Source organism: Charadrius vociferus, unplaced genomic scaffold, assembly GCF_000708025.1.
Source record: "Charadrius vociferus isolate BGI_N301 unplaced genomic scaffold, ASM70802v2 scaffold163, whole genome shotgun sequence".
NCBI lineage: Eukaryota > Metazoa > Chordata > Aves > Charadriiformes > Charadriidae > Charadrius > Charadrius vociferus.
The window spans coordinates 1,889,104-1,910,444 of NW_009648332.1; the positions used below are offsets into that span (position 1 = coordinate 1,889,104).

Genomic DNA, 21,341 nt, shown 5'->3' on the forward strand with positions numbered 1-21,341 from the left:
CGGCCAGCCCCGATGGTGGGGTCCCCGGGCTCCACCCGCGGCCTGGTGGGGGGCCCCCCTCCTCACAGCCCTCAGAGGACCCTCAGGCACTCGGGGCCCCCAGTCCTGTGGGGGTATGGAACCGTCGGCTGCTGTGGAAAGCAAAACCACTCGCCTTTTGGTTCCCTCTTCTCCTCCTGTAGCCTTAGAATAAGTGTATATGTGTTGCAGGGGTGAAGGTTAGTTAATTAATTCATCTTGAAAATGAAGCTGCTCTAAGTGCTAAGTGTTCGCTTCCTCAGCCTCGTCACCCGTGGCTTTATAATTTCTTCTGGATCTCCTTTTCTTTAAATGATACAGAGACAAATGCATTGGGAATAGCGTTAAGCCAAGCGTTGTGCAAAAGCAGCAGTCCCCGAGAGGTCAGCATCTCGAGTTCAGTTTGAGGAGCCTTCACCAGGTACAGCTCTGTCTGAACCAAAGGTAGCAAGTGGTAAGGGATAAAAATCGCACTGTGTGTGCTTCTTGCCCTTTCCTACATGTCTGCATTTAAAACCAGACTCAAATCAGCTCATAACCAAAGCGTTTATTCGTTTGCCTGTGAGTTTACCAGATTTGCCTCTAGTCTTTTGGCTCTAATACCCACCTTCAGCTCGCTACCCTCCCCCCATTTTAAAGCAGTGCTCCAGCAGGCCACACCTTGGCGGTTGGGGTTTATTATACGTCCTCATTGACTGAGGCGCAGATTTTTAAGGTGTTTCAGCTCCGGGTGACCAGGCTGCTCTTCCTTTGGAAATCACCACAGCAGAACGAGCAATAATAAGCGTGTGCCTGCTGCTGCTGGAGGTAGCTCTCAGTAGGCAGCCAGCCTGGGAAGCAGAGCCTGAGGCTGGGCTGGGGTCTGCTGTGCGGCTCTGGACTGGTGGCTGCAATGTCTGACATTCCTGCACCAGTCAATGCAGAGGCAGTAAGCACTTGAACAAAAATGGAGTGTTGCAGGCACTGTATCAGCTCACAGGTTTTCGGGTTTTTTGAGTCCCCTGAGATACACGTGCAAGATGCTCAAGAGAGATTTCTCAGTCCTTCTCCAAATAATGCTTGGCTGATGAGCACACGCCGCTCTTTATCGTGCTGTTTTTGATGCAGGGCTTGTGTTTTGCAGACAATGAGTGGAAATGAGGACGACTGGCTGGCTCTCAAACCCCAGGAACCTTCTCCATCCCAGTGCTGCGGCAGCGGCTGCAAACCCTGCATCTACGATGTGTATGAGAAGGAGCTTGCACAATGGGAAAGGGCCAAAGCAAAGCAAGACAAAAGCCTCCTCATGGAAAAGAAGGAGCAGGTCAATTTATCTTGATCACATCCTAGAGCCAGTGTTTTGATCGTACTTGTTAGCGTGTGGGGTTGTGGTGATGGGCGAGGGATGCAGCCATAGATTAAAGCAGCGCCTTAAGAGAAGGCTGTAAATGCAATTCCCCAAACTCTGCCTTCACAGCCACCCTCCCCCTTGCCTGCTCTCTCCCTGCTGTAACGTGATTTTCCAAGTGTCGAGTTCGCCCTGGTGTCGCATTACAGCCCTGGGTCTGCAGCTTCTCCTTGCTGGGGTACCCCAGCCAGCCACAGCCAGCCTCTTTGGAAAGTGGGAATGGGTGAAAGGTATGAAGAATCACAATTTTCTCTGACGCTTTCCTCGGAGAAGCTCCGTTTTCCTGACCTGTTCTATCTGTACCTGTTTTTTAGACTTGTATTTTGAGGATGAAAAAAGCTGCATCGTGTGTGATGGAGTAGTTGTCTTCAGAGCATAATTTTAAGCTTGTCAGTGCCTTTTTACATAACATTAACTATGCTGGGTCAAGCAAAAATGATCAGCGTTGAAACAGCTAGCAATATTTCCTATTCGCAGTGGTCATCAGTAGGTTTCAAAGTTGCCCCCAAAGCAGCGCTCAGCTCTTTTAGCAGTATTATTTCTGTTTGTTTCTAGGCATGAGAAAATGATTGCAGTGAGTCATACTAGGATGACCTTGCTGGAAGGTGTAAAAATGTAATTTAAAAAGGGGGGGGGAAATGTAAGATCCCAAAGTGCATGCTGCAGAACATGATAATGAATCAGCAGAGCGCTGAAATTTGCACTGGGCCCCACATTTAATACATGTTCTTCTGGAGTCCTGAGTATCTCCGGCACTAAATTAGCACGCACGTTTGCTTCCAAAGAAAAATGAAATAATAAAAGACACCATCTAACCAAGTAATTATTTATTGTTGTTCTTGCAGAGCAATAATTCAGAACTGAATCCAGATACATTTACTGCATTCAACATTAGCTCAGTGGAGCAGCTAACAGAGGACACCTACCAGTACAAATTTGAATTACCGGGAAATAGCAGTCTGCAATTGAGTTTAGGACAACATATCGTGTTAAGGTATTGTTCTCTGTGCTAGTTAAACAGTCTGCATTATGTAACCTAATATGTAGGGTTTTGTCAATAGACAAAGGCTTCATACCAGGCAAATCATAATTTCTATACCTTCACAATGGCACAGATGAAAGAACTTGTGAGCTCGCTAGCTCTAATTTTATGGTAAAAGCCATTCCAAAGCTGTATTTTTCTTCAGCATTATCCTTGCATCGGTGGGTCAGAAAGAACTAGGTGTGATTAAGAAAATCCATTTGCAGAAAGAAAGACTCAAAGAATAGATGTTACAACAGATGATTTACTCCAGCGTGTTGGAATGAAGACAATGAGCTGCACTTACCCCAGAGCTCAGTATTTTAGGCCCTGTATCTTGGGGTAATTCAGCACCCGGGGTGTTACCCCTGGTGTTCAGGTGTTTCCTGACTGATTTCTAACAAAACAACCCTCCTGTGTAGTTTGTTGCTTGCCAGAAAGGGACCACTTGGGAAAAGTTTATGTCTCTCAGCCATCTGTGGTGATCACTGCCAGATAGAAAAACTCGTGTTACGATGCCATTGATCTGTATCTGTTGACGTTATTTGTACGTTAACAGCTGATGCATACAGCTGGCTGGCTGCTGAAAGTACACACTTCTCCCTTCAGCCATCTCTCATAATGCAGCAGAGGAAAAGGTTTGGTCACTTCAATCAATTACTGTAGTCAGTAGTATGGAGCAGGGTGGATATATTCTATAGAAAGAGAAGACTTCACAGGAAAAATACAGTGTATATTGAGAAGACCTCAGGTCGAGGCTGTGCCCAAGCTTTCATTATTTAATTACCAGATGCTGTCCGAACACAGAAAGGAAAGTAGATCCCAGCCCAAAAGGGACAGCAAACTTAACTATGAAAGCATTTTCTCTCCCCTTTGCCACTCTTTCACATTTGGCTGTTTCTTACAAAACAGCTCAAACAACCTTCCAGGAGTGTGTCCAAGAGCTGAATGCGTGGGTACAGCTGGGGCCACCACCGGGAAAACAAAAGGTGCATTTAGCCATTATGTTCCCCCTGGATTTTTACCTCTGGAAAGGAAATGTTTTGCATCTGTGCGCAGGCTGGGCCACTGGGAAGAGGACCTGCTGCCTCCCTCGTCTCCCCGGAGAACTGCAGAAGTTTGGTAATGCCAGTCAATGACCCAAGTCACAGTGGGTTCCTATATTTCTCTCTTCAGAGGAATGGTGAATGGTTTGGAAGTCCAGCGAGCCTATACTCCAATTAGCCCAGGGAATGCGGAAGGGTACTTTGAAGTTTTAATGAAAGTAAGTAAGCCTGTACAACATGGATTAGAGTCTAAGGTGCTGGGGACTGTGTTTTCTTCGGGAACCAAGCGTGCTGTCAGTGCTTCAAGTGAGACTCAAATCCCTCGTGGACTGTTTCTGTGTTGTTTTGAAGCAGTTGTGCTTTGCTGATAAAAATTGCAGTTTTTCCCACAAAACTGAAAGCAGAGGAAGGTGACACACAAACAAGTGCTTTGCAGCATAAGCCCTGTTAAGCACTTGGGAGAGCCTCTCGGGAGCCCTGTGGTCACCAGTGTGGAAAGAGCCCATTCTACTTCCCAGATTTCATTTTGCTTTTTCAATCTGTCTTTGAAACCACACCCAGTTGTCAGCCCAGTTGAACCACTGATTTTTGGGAAGTCTTTGCCCAGTTGTTACCCTCCCCCCTGTATTTTGCTTTAAGAACACTACTCAGAAAAATTTTTCATTTTGTTTAAAAATGTAGACAGGCAGTAGGCAGCTCTTTCTGGCTTGCAGGCAGGGCTCTAAAGCTGCCTACAGTCTGAGAGGGTCCCTGTGCCCATGGGGCAGAGAGGTGGCCTACGGGCACAGGCTACACCTATCAGGGTGGCTGGGGTGGCAGAGCCCCATTTTGGACAAGTGTCCTGGCCCTTCTGGAGGCCACCGCAAAATGCTGGTGGAGTTCAAAAGGATTTTATAGGAGAACTTGGCTGGAAATTTGTCTGAATAAAGTCTGCAGGGCCCTCATAAATGATGACTTTGTGTGTAGAATATAGAATTGAAGAAGGTTTTCCTGATACAGCGTTTGTATGTCACTAGTGATTCCTCAGGGCAGACACAGACTTCAGTACAGGTGTGAAATTCAGACTACTGGGTGTCCCAGGTGGCTTGCAGGGAGTGACCACTTGTCCTCTGCCTGTCTTCCAGGATTTCACATTTTGGGGTTTATTATGCATTGTACATTCTAACACAACCCCTGTTCTTTAGAAAAGTGTACAGCTTCTGTAGGACACCTGTGGGAGGGTCATTTCACCATTCTTGTGGCAATTGGTGTATGGTAGGGGAGAGAAATGTTGCATTTGAGTTGCATTAATAGGATACGTTCACAGGATGACTGTGAAATTTCATGTATACTTGGTTATTACTCACAGGTTTTGCATTTCAATAATAATAGTAATGATTGTAATGATACCTTTCCTTTATATGGAACCTTTCATCCCGAAGGGAGCTATAGTTACTCTCTGGCAGTGACAAAAGAGATTGGTAACACCCAGTGTAAAGCAGCCATTTTTATAACTCACTCTGTAGGTTGTGGTATATTTCACACTATTCAGGCAATTTTGGAAAGTACTATATTATTATTATTACTATGCAATCCAAGCACTGTTCAAACCCTTCTGTCTCCTGTTATTATAGCATTGCATTTGTGATACTACAGTTAAGAGTGAAGGAGTTGCCATTTACAGAGCATAACCCTCTTTTTGAATGATTTTATAATGTTAGGGTTTCTCTCCATGTAAAACTGGGTGTCGAAGTTTTCCCCCAGGAGATAATTATTTTTTTCCTTTTTATTTAGAAAAATTCATTTTAAACCCACTCAATCACTTCTCACTTCAATTTTTGGAAATAATTTTGGTGAAAGAAGGATTGTTTTAGTTTCCATTACCCTGGTCCATTGGGAATAGGCAGTAAGTGGGGCTGACTTTTCTGCTCTTGCCTTGAGTTTCCGTATATATTTGAAGAAGGTAGGTATAAAATACAGCTCCTTTGATGTAACTGCACACTCTTTGCATGAGACTTAGTACCTGCCCAGAGCCTTCTGAACGTAAAATGTTTCTGACAGTAACTCAGAGCCTGGATGTATGTTATGCATTTACCTTTTGAATGTAACAGCTGGTGCTAATAGTTCTTAATACTTCAGGTATCTTGTTTAAGTGAGGTTGTTAGGAGAGGAGGAGCATCTGTGTTCTTTATTAGCTAACACTGCTTGCAAGCACATGCTCACTCACTCGCTTTTTCTTAGCTGCTTTGTGGTTCACCAGTTTTGTTTGTCTGCAGTGCAGCTTGGTGGCCAGCCAAGGCACTGGGGTGTGGAGCTGGGCTTCTGTCCAAGGTGCATGTAGAAAATACCCCAAAATATGCTTCTTTCCTATGGGCTGGAGTCTTCGAAGGCTTATATCACATCTCATCTTTTGACCTCTGCTTGTGTTGCTCTTCCTCAGGCTTATCAGTGGCATCACCTCTGTGTGAGACCAGTTGTCTACTGCAGCTATTGGGCTTATCTGCTCTTGCTGGTTGGACCGGCCTTTGTTATCTGGCCAGATCCTATGGACTGTGGCCGTTCTTCTGTGCACGTTTGTTCTCATTAACCATAAAGTGTTCGTACATATAGGACATGTATATGTATACATGTAGCATGGAGCAACAAGGCTGCTTGGATGAGCCCTTCATTTTCCAGCCTCTCCCTGCTTCTCTGTTTCCAGCAAGCACTGACCCTTCCTCATCAGTCATGAGTGAGGTTAGCATTCCTCCAGGCGAAAGCCTAGATAACAGTGTTTGTGCCTGGTAGAAAGTAAGGCAGATTTTGCTAATGTTTTTCTTCTGTGAGGCCCAAATTAACATAATTTTTTGAAAATGTGAAGGCATCCCTTAGCATCCAGATGATCTGTTCTGAAAACAAGAGCTTTATAAATGAGTAACCTGACTTTGGGTCACTAATTGTATCAACACGGCATCTGAAATAAAGTAAGAGCTATGCAGTGTTTATATAACTGTCAGTACCCAGAGGGCATTTCCAGACCCCATACCCCGAGATTTGGAGAACACTTGAAGGCTTGGACTGTACTTTGCATTCAAGACACTCTTTTTCTGTGTGCTTTGTAAGCAAGAGCTCTGATAAGCTTTTTCCAGTTTTGGAAATTCAGACTGCATGAGAGTGGGTTGTGTTTACATTATAGTGAAGCTGGAATGGATCCAGTATGATTTAATTTAAATGTCTTTGTTTTGGGTATAACTTTGAGTTATTTTTCAAATAGAATGATCTTTCTTTCTTTTTAAATGCATGAAATGTTTTTTTGTCCCCTTCTTGTTTAAATGTAGATAACTTTATAATTGACTTTAAGCTGGGAAACTTTCCAACAGAGTATAATTATTCTTTTCTTTTGTGCAATGTTTTTTATTAGTGCTATGAAGCTGGGCTAATGTCACAATACATAAAAACGTGGAAAAAAGGAGACATGGTCTTTTGGCGTGGGCCGTTTGGAGGGTTCCCATATCGACCTAATAAGGTTAGTTCCCTATGAGACATAGGATGTTTCAGCTTGTGGCAGCTAGCTTTGTTTAATACTCCAAGGGGAAGACATCAATTTGATTATTGTTTTCATGATTATTTTAGGGACTTCCTGGATTACTGTACAGTGCTACAGCATTAGCAGTCAATTGGAAAAAGTACACCTTATTGCACTGCAGAATATTTAAGTAGGAAGAGGACAGGGAGGTGGATGGGAGACTGGAAAATATTAGCAAGGCTCCCTGTTCATCACTTGCATTAGAACTTCCTGATGTGTTTAACAAAGGGAACTTATTTTGCACCAGCAATGAGTGTGGATCGGTTTTTGCCTTGTGTGAACCACGTAGCTGTTTTGTGACTGAGCGTGAGCGAAGGAGAGGTGTTGTTCTTTTTCTCTCTTGGGTAGTCCCTGAACTGTGGCAGCTCCAGTGAGGTGTCATGTCCCCCAGCCACTCTGCAAGTGTTGATCCCACCTGCTGATACCAGGCTCCCCGCAAAGAAAGGCAGATCCAGTTTCAGGGGAAGGCTTACACATCCTAATTCCATTACTTAATTCTGACCTTTCAAATGAAGAGCAGAATTGAAACACTGGTCATTAAGATACCAAAGCCTTGTTCTCCCCCCCGCCACCCCCCAATAACAACAACAGCAAAAATAAGGCTGTAAAATCCCAGTGGCCAAGCTCCATGCAGACCAATTGTGTTCTGCTTCCTGAAATACTCTCCCTGCTGTTCTAAGCTACTGTTCCCTTTTCTTCTTAAAAGCATCCAGATAGTCGTTTGGGACAGAACGTGGCAGTCATGCCTAGAAGTGCCTGCGTTCAGGAGCTGTCCGGGTGATCTGCATACATGCGGTTTGCAAAGCACCTGAGCAATCATTAAAACAACTTGCTGTAGAAAAACTGTTTATTATTTATTAATAATAACAAAGTTTCATAGTAAATTTTTCTTTTACCTCTGTCTGCTGACAGTAGAACAGGATTCAGATTCGGGCAGATCAGATCCATTCACAATAAACTGCCCAGTCAAAACAGGGCACGAGCAGCCTCTGGGCTTAACAGGGCTTAAGTCCCACTTCTGGCATTGGTGTACTGGCTGGCAGCTGGGGAGAGAGCTGGGAACCTTCTGTCCTCCTACACACAGCACCTTACCACATGAGCATCCCTATCACGAGTAGAGTGAATGACTCCCCTTGCAGGTGGGAAGCACCATGTGCTGCTGGTAGCTCTTTAAAGAAAGAACACCAGGAAGATACGTGAATCAGGATGAAGATGAAACCATTTCGTCCAGAGAACATTCAGGATTGTAGTTTGCAGCATCCAAGATAAACACAGGGAGCATTTCCAGTGGGAAAACAACAGGTAGTGGGTCAGCAAAATGTACTGCAGAATTGAAACTGAAATATAAATTAGTTGAAATCAAGGCTAAAGTTAGGATAAATTACTGTATTTGGGTGAAATCCGGTTTTGTTAGATTTGATGTGTAAATGCTGGAAGCACTATCTGTAATCCTTTGCAGAAAAATACATTCTGAGATTTGAATTTACCAGTTCATGACCTTCTGATATGTTCTGTCTCAAGGGACCCTTTACCAGTGTGACAGCAAGGAGGAACAGACCATCAGCACATCCGTTTTCAATCACCACAGCTCATTCAAAGTTCTCTGTTTTGTTGTTAGCATGGAGAGCTCCTCATGCTGGCATCTGGTACTGGCCTCGCACCAATGCTTCCCATCCTCCAGTCCATAACAGATGATGAAGAGGATGAAACCTTTGTAACTCTTGTTGGCTGCTTCCGTACCTTTGACAAAATTTATTTGAAACCTCTTCTCCAGGATCTGGCTCGATACTGGAACATCAGGATTTTTTACGTCCTAAGCCAGGTAAATAAATGGATATGAAGTACATTCATGTGAGGGTTCTGTGTACTGGATGAGCCTCTGCCTCCTCTGCTTTTCCATGAGTGTGATCTTAATTATTTCCCAGTCATTGAGGCTATTTTGTGATCCAGTAGCTGCTGTTCTTAAATCTGCTATGTATTCTCACACTGCTACTGGAGAATTTCAGGGAAGCGAATTTGAGAACTGGCTTACAGATAGAGCTCAGAGGGTTGTGGTTAGCGGTGCAGAGTCTAGTTGGAGGTTAGTAACAAGTGGTGTCCCTCAGGGGTCAGTACTGGGCCCAGTCTTGTTCAACATATTCATCAATGATCTGGATGAAGGGATAGAGTGTACCATCAGCAAGTTTGCTGATGACACAAAACTGGGAGGAGTGGCTGACACGCCAGAAGGCTGTGCTGCCTTACAGCGTGACCTCGCCAGGCTGGAGAGTTGGGCAGAAAGAAACCTTATGAAGTTCAACAAGGGTAAGTGTAGGGTACTGCACCTGGGGAGGAATAACCCCATGCACCAGTACAGGTTGGGGGCTGACCTCCTGGAGAGCAGCTCTGTGGAGAGGGACCTGGGAGTCCTGGTGGACAACAGGATGACCATGAGCCAGCAATGTGCCCTGGCGGCCAAGAAGGCGAATGGCATCCTGGGGTGCATCAAGAAGAGTGTGGCCAGCAGGTCGAGGGAGGTCATCCTCCCCCTCTACTCTGCCCTGGTGAGACCGCATCTGGAGTACTGTGTCCAGTTCTGGGCTCCCCAGTTCAAGAAAGACAGGGAACTGCTGGAGAGGGTCCAGCAAAGGGCAACAAAGATGATTAGGGGACTGGAGCACCTTTCTTATGAGGAAAGGCTGAGGGACTTGGGTCTCTTTAGTCTAGAGAAAAGAAGATTGAGGGGGGATCTTATTAATACATACAAATACTTAATGGGAGGATGCCAGGGGGATGGGAGCAGTCTTTTTTCAGTGGCGCCCAGTGATAGGACGAGGGGTAATGGGCATAAACTTGAACATAGGAAGTTCCATCTTAACATGAGAAGGAACTTCTTTACTTTGAGGGTAGTGGAGCACTGGAACAGGCTGCCCAGAGAGGTGGTGGAGTCTCCCACTCTGGAGACATTCAAAACCCGCCTGGACGCTGTCCTGTGTAACGTGCTGTAGGTGACCCTGCTCTGGACTGTCACTGCTTGTCCCTCTTTACCTCCTTGGTAGCTGTTTCTGTTGGGACAGACCCCCTGATTCATAGTCACTCTTGATTATTCGCCCCCTTTTCAGAAAGTTCTTGCTGCACCTAAACATTTGTGCAGAGAAAACTCGACAGCAAATAATCTATTTCTTCTTTCCTAATACCAATGCCTTAATCTGTCCTTATCCTGCATTCATTGCTCATGGCTAGAGCTCTCTTCTAGTATGCTAGCACCAACTTCCCGGCAATTATTTTTCCCAGCTGACCCATTTTTAAACTTCTTGAAGTTGTTTCCCCCTCTGTAAAATTATCTTTTCTGCCAAAGCCATGGGATGAGGGCATACCTCTCAGTGGTCTTACGTTTTGAGCAGTCTTTTTCATTTCTGTTTGGTCCCAATGTTACCTGTGTTCTGCATGGATTTGGTAGTTGAAAATTGTTTCCTTCAGAAATGAGGATTCATTGCAGGGAGGATATAGAAAGAATTATTTATGCTAAGGGAATGAATCCCAATGCATTTTTAGTTTCTCAGATGAATCATTTTATATATCTCTCATAGTGGATCTGCCTCATACATTATGTTCCACGTATGGCCTCGGCAAGTGGAGACTGGGTATAGGGAAAAGTACTTGTGACTTAGGCACCCCCTCAGCTGCTCTGTAGGAGCGTAACCAGTAATTGTCTGTGGTGACACAGCTTAAATACCCTTTTCAGGACAGTGCTGTCTTGAGAGCATGAGGAGGTCTTGAAATTCAATCAGTGAAGGGCAAGAAACCCACCTGACCCCTGTCAACGCTGTCTGCCCTGCGTGTACATCTCTCCCTTTCTTCTCTTTTAGCAGGTTTGTTGTAGTCCCACACTGACTGGTGCATCCTCCCTTTTAGGATTATATATCTGTCTGTCTCAGTATTTCACTCTGCTGCCTGTCACCGCCACATCTGAGCACCTTCTGCTTCTAATTAATAGCAGTAGGGGAGTCCCCGCTGGATCTAGTGCCATGGGATTTAACATTTCTCATGGGATCAGAGTTGTGTTTGGAGCAGGGCTGGCTTCTTTCAGTTTTGGTCAGGGGAGATGGGACTGAAAGAGACTTGGGAATGGGAGAGGCAATAGAGAGGGATAGACTTGGGACGTAGGACTTGGGAATAGAAAAGGCGTGCTGGGAAGTGGTTCTCAAAGGAGAAGGTTCTGCGGCATTTATTAGTGATAGTTACTCTCTGGTTTTGTTCAGTCCCCTCTGAGTGAGTAGCCAGGTCCCATGGCAAGGAAAGATTTGATCTGGGCTTTGAAAGAGGAATGCAGCTCTCAGGAAGGGTCACTTCTACCCAGATGGAGTCACAAGGGTGAAAAACGTCCTGATCAATACTCTGAGGGGAGGACAGAGACTCAGCTGTAAGCAATCAGTTGTCCTTTTCAACATGGCACACTGCAAACCTTTTGTCTTTTCAGGAAACTTCACTAGAAAAACTTCCTTGGAGCTATCAGGAAAACACATACACTGGTCGTCTCAATGAAGACTTGATGAAGACGATAATAAATTCCTGTCGAAGAAAGCCGTTTGTATTAATCTGTGGCTCTTCTGCATTCAATGAAGATATGAGTAGATACTTGAAAGCTGCAGGAATCGAAGAAAATTCCTGTTTTGTCTTTTAGCAGAGTATTCCGGACCTGAGGAACCTTAGGCTGAGCCTTGGACGTCGTTGTTTCTCTGCAGACGTTGCTCAAAATTGGTCATCTCGATAGACTGAGTTCCTTGTGCTTTTGTAGGCCTCTGGATCAAATATTTGTCTCCAGTATGATTCTCACTCTTGAGAGTGTTTTAAGGAACAGGTGCCATTCCAGAGTGGCTGCTATGTGATGTGCCACCCACACCTCAGGGAATGGCATGGTGATTTTAATGGAAGTCTTCATGTGCAATATTAAGAGAGAGATCTTAAAAGCATCCTAGCATTACTAAAAAGCATCCAAACACACAGCTCTGCTGTAATATGAAAACCAGTGACTTGTTTTGCAATCCATTTTAGTCTGTGGTGGTCTTGTGCCCTGTTAGGTGCCCAGAGGAGAGACTTAATCCTGAGGGAGAAGAGTGCCTGGTTGAGGGAACAGCAGAGCATTGGCCCGGCGCTCTGGGGTCCGTGGGGTTCATTTTGGTTGTGTCATTGTCTTGCTGGGTGGTGCCAGGCAAGTCACTTCAGCCTCTCTGTGCCTCATTGGTTGCCCCGTTATACACTAATACAGAGAAAGTGGCACTGGTCTTCTCTGAAAAGAGCCTTTCCAACCATATGTGGAAAAAACTATGCATAAGGATGGATGAATGGTTGCTTTCTGTGTCCTCTAAGTGTTGTGTAATAGCCCTGGTTTGTTAAATTGAACCTCTTTCCAAGTAAACAGCTGTTTCTTGTCACAGGATGCTCACGGGTGCCCAAGGGGTGCCCCAAGCGGTGCCCCAAGCCTACAAGACCACTACCAGAGGAGTGGAAGCTTCTCAGGCTTTGCTGGGGTGCTCTCCCGCAGGGCAGGGGACAGAGCCAGGGGCCTGCCCGGGGGATGGCAGCCTCGTGGCAGCCAGCCTGGGCACCCCAGCCCCTTCCTCCTCCTCTGTCAGTCCAAGATGCTGCTGCCTTTCCTCAGAGTTATCTGTTGTCCACTCTTTTACCTTCTGAGACCACTGTGTTTACTAACTACACCTGGAAATACAGGCTTTCTCCACACCTTTGTGTTTTTCTGTTCATTCCTAGTTTATCCTGTATTGGGGTTTCCCAGGCTGTGACAGATGATGTTGCACTATCATTCCTGTCTAATTTTTCACATGTATCAAATAGTACACCTTACACAAAGGAGGTGGAGTTTGAGTTACTCAGAATAAGTAGTGTGAGCTGAAATGATGGCTCTGATTCACATGTTGGGAGGAAGCGTCGGTTCCCCTCGCATCAGTGAGGTTTGTCTCCAGTTACCAAATGCCTGGAATTAATCCAGTGTAGCTGCAGCTTTTATGTTAACTTCACCGGAGCAAGGGCTGACAAGAAAGCCATCTTTGTAACCCAAAATAAGGTTCTGGCTTTTAACGCAGAAAGATCCAGGGAAATTGTCCATCATAGATCCAAGGCAAACTCCCAACTCCCGTCCAAACCATGCTTCAGCCACCGTAAGCCGCTGTGTAGTAGAGGTGCTTCTGTGCAGCGTGGGGCTGAGAAAATAAGGAGTTGCTTTTCTCTCTCTTCCTACTTTGGCCCTAGCTAGAAACAAGGAGGAAATATTTTCCTGAACTATTGCGTACTCTGAAAACCTTGCGTATATACCTCTTGCGTTAAATATTCTGCCTTTCTGAGATTTTGCTAAAAATCCACCCAGCCTTTTCGCAAAGGCCTGAAGTAAAACTTCACGCTCGCGTCGGGAAAAACGATGACTTTCCGCGCGAAAGCTGGGACTGTTCCTTTAAACGCAACCCCAATATGTCTGGGTATTTCAGCACATATGGGCCACAATGGTTAAACCTTACCCAGCTGGTCTGGCCGTTCTGCTGCGAAGCCTCTCGTCTTTGTTCGTGGCTAGAAGGGAGGGTGGTGAGAGACGGAGCAAGCTGTGAATGCTGCGGGTTGCAATCCTGCAAAGGCAGACTGCAGGCAGAACGGGAGGAGGTGATGCATGCTGAGCCGGCAGCCCGGCTCACCGCGCTGGAGGGGACGGGGGGTCTTAGGGAGACATTCTCCATGGGGGAGATGATGTCTTCTGAAGTGTGAACTTGAAGGGGCCTTTAAACTGCCTGTGGGCACGTTGTTCTCTATTTTCTGCCCTCCTTTCCCTTCCCCCTCCTGCCTTTTGTCATTTCTCAGGCTGGCTCTCACACGAGTTCCCTCTTCCCAACCAGTCCCCCATGGGGACAGCCATTTTCAGAGGCTTGTGTGGCACTCCTGCAAAGGCAGAGACGTGGGATGGAAAGGCTTTTGGGCAGGATTTTCCCTACCGAGGGAAGAGGAGAGGTTTCTTTCCCTTTGGAGGTCTGGGAACTACCCCGCAATGGCAGTTTCACAGGGAAATGGTGGCGATGCTGTGGACTGTTGGGGGATCTGTGGAGCTGGAGGTGTGTGAGCTCCCAGCAGTGGCGGGTGGCTGCTGGCAGGACGCTCCGGGAAGCCTCTGCTGCCTGTGCAGCGCTGTGCCAGGGAGGGGGGGCTTTGTTTCACTTCCATTCGTCTTCCTCATGTGCAGCCTAAATACCTTCTTAATTTCATCTCATTATTTCCTGCCTAAATAATTCCCGTTTCTCCTGGGGACCGTATTTAAACCTTTGATCTTCTCTGAAGTCTCACAGTCCTGATCACATCCTTTCTATTTAAATGAATCAAACGCCTTTTTAACTCATGATTTACAAATTCGCCCACAGAGGAATAGAGGCAGCCCTGGTATGGCACACCTCGAAATCACCCACCGTGTCTCCGGCCAGAGCCAGAGCACCCTGGGCTGATGCAGAGGACCTCTGGCCAGACCTTCACGCGGAAGGACCTGCCTGGTTCCTCTGCCCACTCCCTGCGGCTCTGCCGGCTGAGAAGCGGTGTCGCCTGGGTTCAGGCCCAGCTGGGGAATGGCCATCCCCAGGTCAGGAGAGGGTGAATGTGCCGGCGGTTGATGGATGCCGTCTCCTGGGAGCGGGGCACAGCTGCTGTGCTGCACAGCCCCAGCCCCACGTCTCCTGGGGGTATCACCGATGCACGGCATGAGGCGGGACTGCAGAGCTCAGCTGGAGGGATGGAGAGGAGTGGCCACGTAGGTACCGGTGTCCCGAACACTGGATCCATGCTGGGATGTGCCTCGGCACTGAGGCCGGCAGTGGAAGGGCTGGAGACGGTGGGTGTTGCAGGAGATGGATGCAGCACGGATAAACGTGTTGCTCCGTCATGCAGCGATGGAGAAGCTGGGAGCACGTTGTTCCTAAGCCCAGGGGATGGTGGCCGGGGGCGCTGAGCGCTCCTCCTGGCTGAGCCGGGGCTGCAGTGTGGAGAGGTCCCAGGAGAGGGACCTGCACCACCAGACCTTTCCCGCCTCTTTGCTGTGGGTGCTGGCCCCCCATGCGTTGTACAAGTTACGGGGACAGACCTTCTCTCCAAGCCCATTAGGGAAGCAGCTAATTAAGCTCTGCAGAGTCTCTGAGAGGTCGGTAGGAGATGTGACAGCATCACAGCCATCTCCCAGAGCCTGAGCAGGAGCGTTGTGCTGCGCCTGGGACAGGGAGGGCTGCCTTGCATCTCCTCCTTTGAACGTGCACTTATTCCTGGTGCTCATGGGGTGACACGGTGCCCAGCGCCCCAGCACAGACACCCCGATGTCCCCCACCTCAGCTGGGCTCAGGATGGAGGGCTCCTGACTGGGATGCCCCAATGCTCCCACCAGCCCTCAGCATGGCTCCAATGAGGCCAGGCAGTGGGGAGAGAGCCTGTACAAATATTATTGTTGTTATTATTACCCATAAATATATGCAGGCACTTAACGACCTTGGCATGGAGCATTTCCTGGGGATTAATGACCAGTTGGTGTTAATGGTCCTTAGCTGCACCTCGGGCCATCAGCTCCTCCCAGCCCATCATTAATCCACAGGAAATGTCTCAGGCATCGATCCTCATTGCTTAATTAATAAATGCAACTTGTCTCCCTGCCTGAGATTTACAGATACTCACTGCTTCTTTCCCCGTGGCTTTGAAGGTGACTTTTTTAGTGCAGGTTGCCTCACGCCGGGAGGCCCTCGTGGGTTTTTTGTTTCCTGGCATTCATCTGGGTGTGGGTTACAGCAGCAAGAAGGTCTTTCCTCTCCTGGGCGGGAGGGAAGGAACTGAAACGCTGACGGGTTTGGGGTTTCTCCAGCTAATGTGGCACAGCACGAGGAGCACATCTTTCCCACCAAAAGCAAAGGCTCGATTACCTTCAGCCGATTGCATCCAAGAGCCTGGGTGAGAAGGAGCATGAGCCGGCGTGGAAGAACATGGTAATTCTCCAAGGCCTTAGCAGATTCTATAATAATCGATGGGTTTTTTGCCCGTGAGTCACAATTCATCTCTAATCTTCCTCGGAGGAGGTGGGATTTGCAATCTTTAGAGCTCGCGACTGCCTCTTTCCTGGGCTGAGCATCCCGCTGAGCCTGGGCACTCGCTGCAGGGATGCTGACCTGGCAGCAGACATGGAGACGCGGCCGCGTTTAAATCCTGTTGCCTGTTTCTCTAGCCTTTACCACCACTTGGCTTTGTGCAGTGGGTGCCGCAGTATAAATCACGTTAATTCCTGAGGTGCTTTTCTTCGGTAAGTCTGAAATTCCCATTTTGGTTCGCTGGCTTGCCTGGTGAACTAAATTATTTTCATAGCCCCTTAAGGGCATATTGTCAGCCCAGACTTACTGCCATTATACACCATATCTGAAACATTAATATCTCTTCTAAATATAGTGTATTGACAAGGTATCTGGTATAGTGTAAATCCTTGGGACATTTGATCCAGATCATTAAAACTGAGTGAAGGAAGGGAGGAATAGATCAAGTTACCTTACCGCTCTTAATTCAAACAAGCGATGAATTATTCATTCTGCTATTAATTCTACAGTCCTCCCGCTTTTTATTTATTTCTCTCTTTATTTATTTTTTTTTTTCCCCTCCCAGATAGACAGCTCCGAAAGGATGCTCGGGTGCCATTGAGGGGACATTTGCCTGCCGGATGATGGGGTGCGCGGGGGCGGGCTGCCTGGCAGCACTGGCCGTGCTGTGCGGGGCTCTCGGAGATGCTCCCAGCAGAGGTAAGAGCCTGATCCCAGCTCTCAGTGGGGATCCCGGGGCTGGACGGGCATCCATGGTCCCCAGGGAGAAGAGGGCTGTTTGCGGGTGCTGCAGTGGCTCTGGGGTGCGAGCGGGTCCCAGCCCATACAGGGAGAGCGGCTCACTGAGGCCAGGGGCTGCCTGGTGTGGCCCGGGGAAAGGAACTGGGGTCTGCTGTCGCTGCACATGGCAGCAAGTGCGGGATGCTGGTCCGTGCTTGATTTTCTGCTTTGTGCTTATTTAACTGCAGGTTGCAGGTAGGGGTTGTCCTCTTGTGGTGTCCAGGAGCTTTTCTGACGCCTTTGTTAACTTCTGGAGTTGCACATGCCTATATAAATGTATATATACATGCACATATACATATATATGTGAATGTATGTATGTATGTGTATGTTGCTTTGCACATAATAAACCCCTAACCTTACCTGGATAAAACATCCCCAGGATGCAGGGCAAGGTTAGCAGACAACACAGTAATTTGTGGGGCAGGCTGGGCCAGGTCAGCTCATTAATTCAGCTAACGAGCTATACCCCTCCCCCAAAACGGCAGGGCCTTTCTCACAAAAGGGCTGCAGCAGAAATCAAAACCCATCCCGGCCCTGGTGCGGGTCTCCCCCCTGCCTGCACCCACCCGGGGTTCCCACAGCACCCCGAGGCTCTCAGCCTGTCAGTCCGCCTGCCCCGTGGCCACTCACCCCTCCTGCGGTTTTCCCCTCTCGGATATTTATTTCCATAACATTATTCCTTTAATGCCAGCCCCGGATTACTTTATTGCCTATCCCCAGTAATCAGCAAGGCAATTTTAGACCTGGCCAGCTCTGCTGCTTGTGCAAACACGCACACACATTTACACACACTTTCCCCTACCCATTTGCCATGGTGCTGCATCACAAGCATCTACAGGACACCCCCACCCCCCCCTCACCGGGAGGTCACCGCACCAGCGAGCGTGATGAAAAGCAGCGCGCGCTGGCTGACTATTGATTCGCAATATACTTGGCCCGGATTGATGGCAGCGAGCGCCCGGCCTTGCTTGGGAACCCGCACATGTTCCCCCTGAGGCTACGCAGGGTCTGCGTCCCTCCCAGACATGATGTATGTGCCCGCTATAGCGGCCTCTTCACCCCAACCCTAATCAGACCCAGGGGCAGGTGGCAGTTGCCCCCCCCTCCCCCCTCCTCCACCTTATTTTATAATAACCGTGTCTCAGTATAAAGATTTCATTAGAAAATCGATCCCTACATGCATAACTCATTGTTAAGCTCACAGAGCCCTTCAACCCTGTTTCTCCCAGCTTAAATTCACTGATATCACCATTATATGGAGGAAACATGGAGGCAAAAAGCTGAAGGGCTGGGCAGCCACGGCACTGGCAAGCCTGGAACCACTGAGCCTTTAAAACTCACTCTCTCACTCATGGTGGGATGAAGCTGGTGCTGTGCGCACCATCTCCATCCTTTCAGGCTTCGCCTGGAAAGGGGACATCACACCCACCTCTGTGTCCTCCAGGCATCAAATGCGGGGGGGTGCTCTCAGCACCCTCCGGCAATTTCTCCAGCCCCAACTTCCCAGGGCTGTACCCCTACGAGACGGAGTGCACGTGGCTGATCGTGGTGGCCGAGGGCTCCTCTGTCCTGCTCTCCTTCAACCACTTTGAGTTGGAATACCATGCTGCCTGCGCCTACGACTACCTCCAGGTCTACAATGGGGCCACCCGGGACCGGGGCAACCTCCTGGGCACCTTCTGTGGCCGCAGCCCCCCGCCACCCTTCTCCTCCGCCTGGCACGTCATGGCCGTCGTCTTCCGCTCCGATCGCCACGTGGCCAAGCATGGCTTTGCTGCTGCCTACCGGAAAGGTAGTGGGGAGGAATAGTGGTGGGGAAGCATCCGTCCATCTGTCCTCGCCCACCATCCTCATCATGCGTACCTCCCTGCAGATGCCTGCGGTGGGCAGCTGACAGGGCTGTCCGGGGAGATCACCAGCCCCAGGTACCCCGAGAGCTACCCCAACGACGCCGAGTGCCGCTGGAGCATCGTGGGGGCTGGTGGCGGTGGCCCCCTCACCCTGGTGTTCGCCGACTTCCAGGTGGAGGGTGGCCAGGGCTGTGGCTTCGACTATGTGGCCCTCTTTGATGGCCCCACCGCTGCTGCCCCCCGCCTGGGACGTTACTGCGGCAGCACCCGCCCGCCCCGCACCGTCTCCTCTGCCCGACACCTCCTCATCCTCTTCAAGTCGGACTTCAACATCGGCGGCAGAGGCTTCAAGGCCCATTTCTACTCGGGTGCGGGGGTCTTGTGGTGGTGGGAAGGATGTGGGGACGGGTCCCTAAGGTGGTGGTGGGGATGCTCTCCCTCCTGCGGCAGCAAGAGAACATGGTAGCAGAGGGGACCTCTGTGGGGAGAGATCATGAGATGATGGTGTGAAGTGTAATTGGCCACACAACACAAATGACTTTGTTGTGGCTCTCCAAGGCCCCAGGTTGACTTCCTCTTGAGCAAGAGCTGCCCTTCTCCCTTGCTCATGTCATTCCCTGGGGATATGCAGTTTCCCCGTCTGTCCTTGTAGGACTTTGGCCACCTTGGGTATTGCCATCCCCCAAAACTGATGGGTGTCCATCAGCCAAACTCAGGACTGGGGAGCAGTGAGGTGGTGCACAAAACATGCTTTAGCAATAAAACAAGTGATTGCTCAGCCACCAGTTTGTCTGCACCCAGGGGGCTTCAGGTTTGCTTTCATTTTTTCCTTTCCCCTTTTTTCCCGAGCAGGTGAGTGCCAGGAGGTGTTCACCACCATCAAAGGGAATTTCTCCAGCCCTCGGTACCCCAACTTCTACCCCAACAACCTCAAGTGCCAGTGGAGCATCCATCTACCCCCGGGCTACCGGGTCAAGGTCTTCTTCTTGGACATGGAGCTGGAGGGCCGGAGCAGCCTGACGGGTGGCTGTGACTATGACCATCTGGCCGCCTTCGATGGTGGTGCTGAGAACGGGTCCCTGCTGGGGCGGTGGTGCGGGCGGGAGAGCCCAGTGCCTGTCATGTCCCACAGCAACCAGCTGCTGCTGGTCCTCCACACTGACCGCAACACGGCCAAGAGGGGCTTCTCCATCGCCTACGTGGGAGGTAAGGTCTCACTTGGGTGCTCCTCAATGGTTTATTTCCATTGGCACACGCCCAAGACCATGCAATTTCCAGAGGGACCGTGCAGCGAAGACACCCATCTACAGGAGCAGAGTACCTGGCTCTTTAGGGGATAGGGTGGAGAAGACATGGCAGGAGAACTCCAGCTCTCACAGAGTGTGAGACGCATATACTCCATGTCGTGTTTAGTATTCAGGAGATGCTTTCCAGCTTCTCCTCCCTGCGTCTCTGCCACTGCCATGCTGCTGCTTCTCTCTCAGGGTGTGAAGGAGAGAAAACCCAGCGTTTTTTTAGAGGACCGAAGCCCCAGGGCAGGTGACCAGCTCGAGCATCACAACCCTGTTCCCGTATTCCCAGGATACTCCGGCCCTGCCGACACATGGCTGAGCAGGCAGACATAAACCACATCCTCTCCTCCATCAGCAGCAACACCGGAGGGGCAGGGCCCCCAGGGCACGGCCCTCCCAAACCCCCCCAGCCAGTCCTGCCTGGCACGTCCACGCCGCCCGGCGTGCCCCATGTCCCACCCAGTGCATCCACAGCCAGTGCGGGTGGGAGGAGCGGCACGTAACCTTCCTCATGTGTTTGCCAACCTTTGCACCTCAAAAGTCGGTGAATTTATGATGTTCGTAGTATTTCAAGATAATTACGTCTGAGCTGACCTGCGTGTCAGGGATGATTCAGAGAGGGGCAGCCTCGCCGGCGGGCTGGAGTCGGAGAGGGGCTGCTGGACCAGCGGTGCAGGAGCAGGGGGTGGCTGGCCCTGGGTTTATGAGCTTTTATCCCTCAGCAGTAAAATCGTTCTTCATTTCCAGTGTAGCAGAAGGGATTTGAGGGTTCGTGGCTCTAGGAGTAAGAGATGGGATGGAGTTTTGTCCTGAGCCTCTGCAGCCTCTGGAGGGAGAGAGGTCGTACTGCACATCTTGTAGGGCTTTAGTGTGCACGGTGGGTCTGCCCCTGTCCTTGTCCTGCTTATCCCTCACAGTTTTGCAGCAGTGTGCAGGGAGAGAAATCTTGGCCTCACTGTGTCTGGTCATGGAGAAACCCCATTCCCGACGGAGGAGATAGCAGATCGATGGGATGTTGGCTGAAGAGCGGGGGAAAGCCCCATCACAGAGAGGGACTGTGACTTCTGCCAGCTGCCCGAGGCTCCTGCATCCCCCGGTACACATTGCCGGATGCATGTTGGGGGAGGACAAAAGCTTGGATGCAAAACTGAGCCTCCCTCTGTAAAACTAAGGCCGTGTTATGTTTGCCCAGCGATTCGGGCATCTGCTTGCAATTAGCAGCCTGCGTGGCACATCCAACTGCCAGCGCCCTGCCAGGAGTGCGGCTGCTCTCACCGGCAGGGGCCCGGCCCCCCCGCCTCCCTCTGGGGCCCC

The 21,341-nt window shown here is 49.3% G+C and overlaps 2 protein-coding genes across 2 annotated transcripts in view; both read left to right on the forward strand.

Annotated features, from left to right (window-relative positions):
• The first annotated feature begins 1,144 nt into the window (after positions 1 to 1,144).
• Positions 1,145 to 11,825, forward strand: LOC104286058 (NADH-cytochrome b5 reductase-like). Its single transcript, XM_009884600.1, has 6 exons — positions 1,145 to 1,321; positions 2,251 to 2,399; positions 3,603 to 3,690; positions 6,852 to 6,956; positions 8,635 to 8,838; positions 11,476 to 11,825. Exons 1-6 carry the CDS (start codon positions 1,145 to 1,147, stop codon positions 11,677 to 11,679), a joined length of 927 nt encoding a protein of 308 aa, XP_009882902.1. The 3' UTR covers positions 11,680 to 11,825.
• A 4,900-nt stretch (positions 11,826 to 16,725) lies between these two features.
• The window catches only part of CDCP2 (CUB domain containing protein 2), a 6,671-nt gene continuing 2,055 nt past the window's right edge, over positions 16,726 to 21,341 (forward strand). Inside the window, exons 1-4 of the mRNA XM_009884599.1 lie at positions 16,726 to 16,801; positions 18,330 to 18,677; positions 18,759 to 19,103; positions 19,588 to 19,941. Coding sequence (XP_009882901.1) covers positions 16,726 to 16,801; positions 18,330 to 18,677; positions 18,759 to 19,103; positions 19,588 to 19,941 — 1,123 coding nt within the window. The remainder of the gene's footprint in view (positions 16,802 to 18,329; positions 18,678 to 18,758; positions 19,104 to 19,587; positions 19,942 to 21,341) is intronic.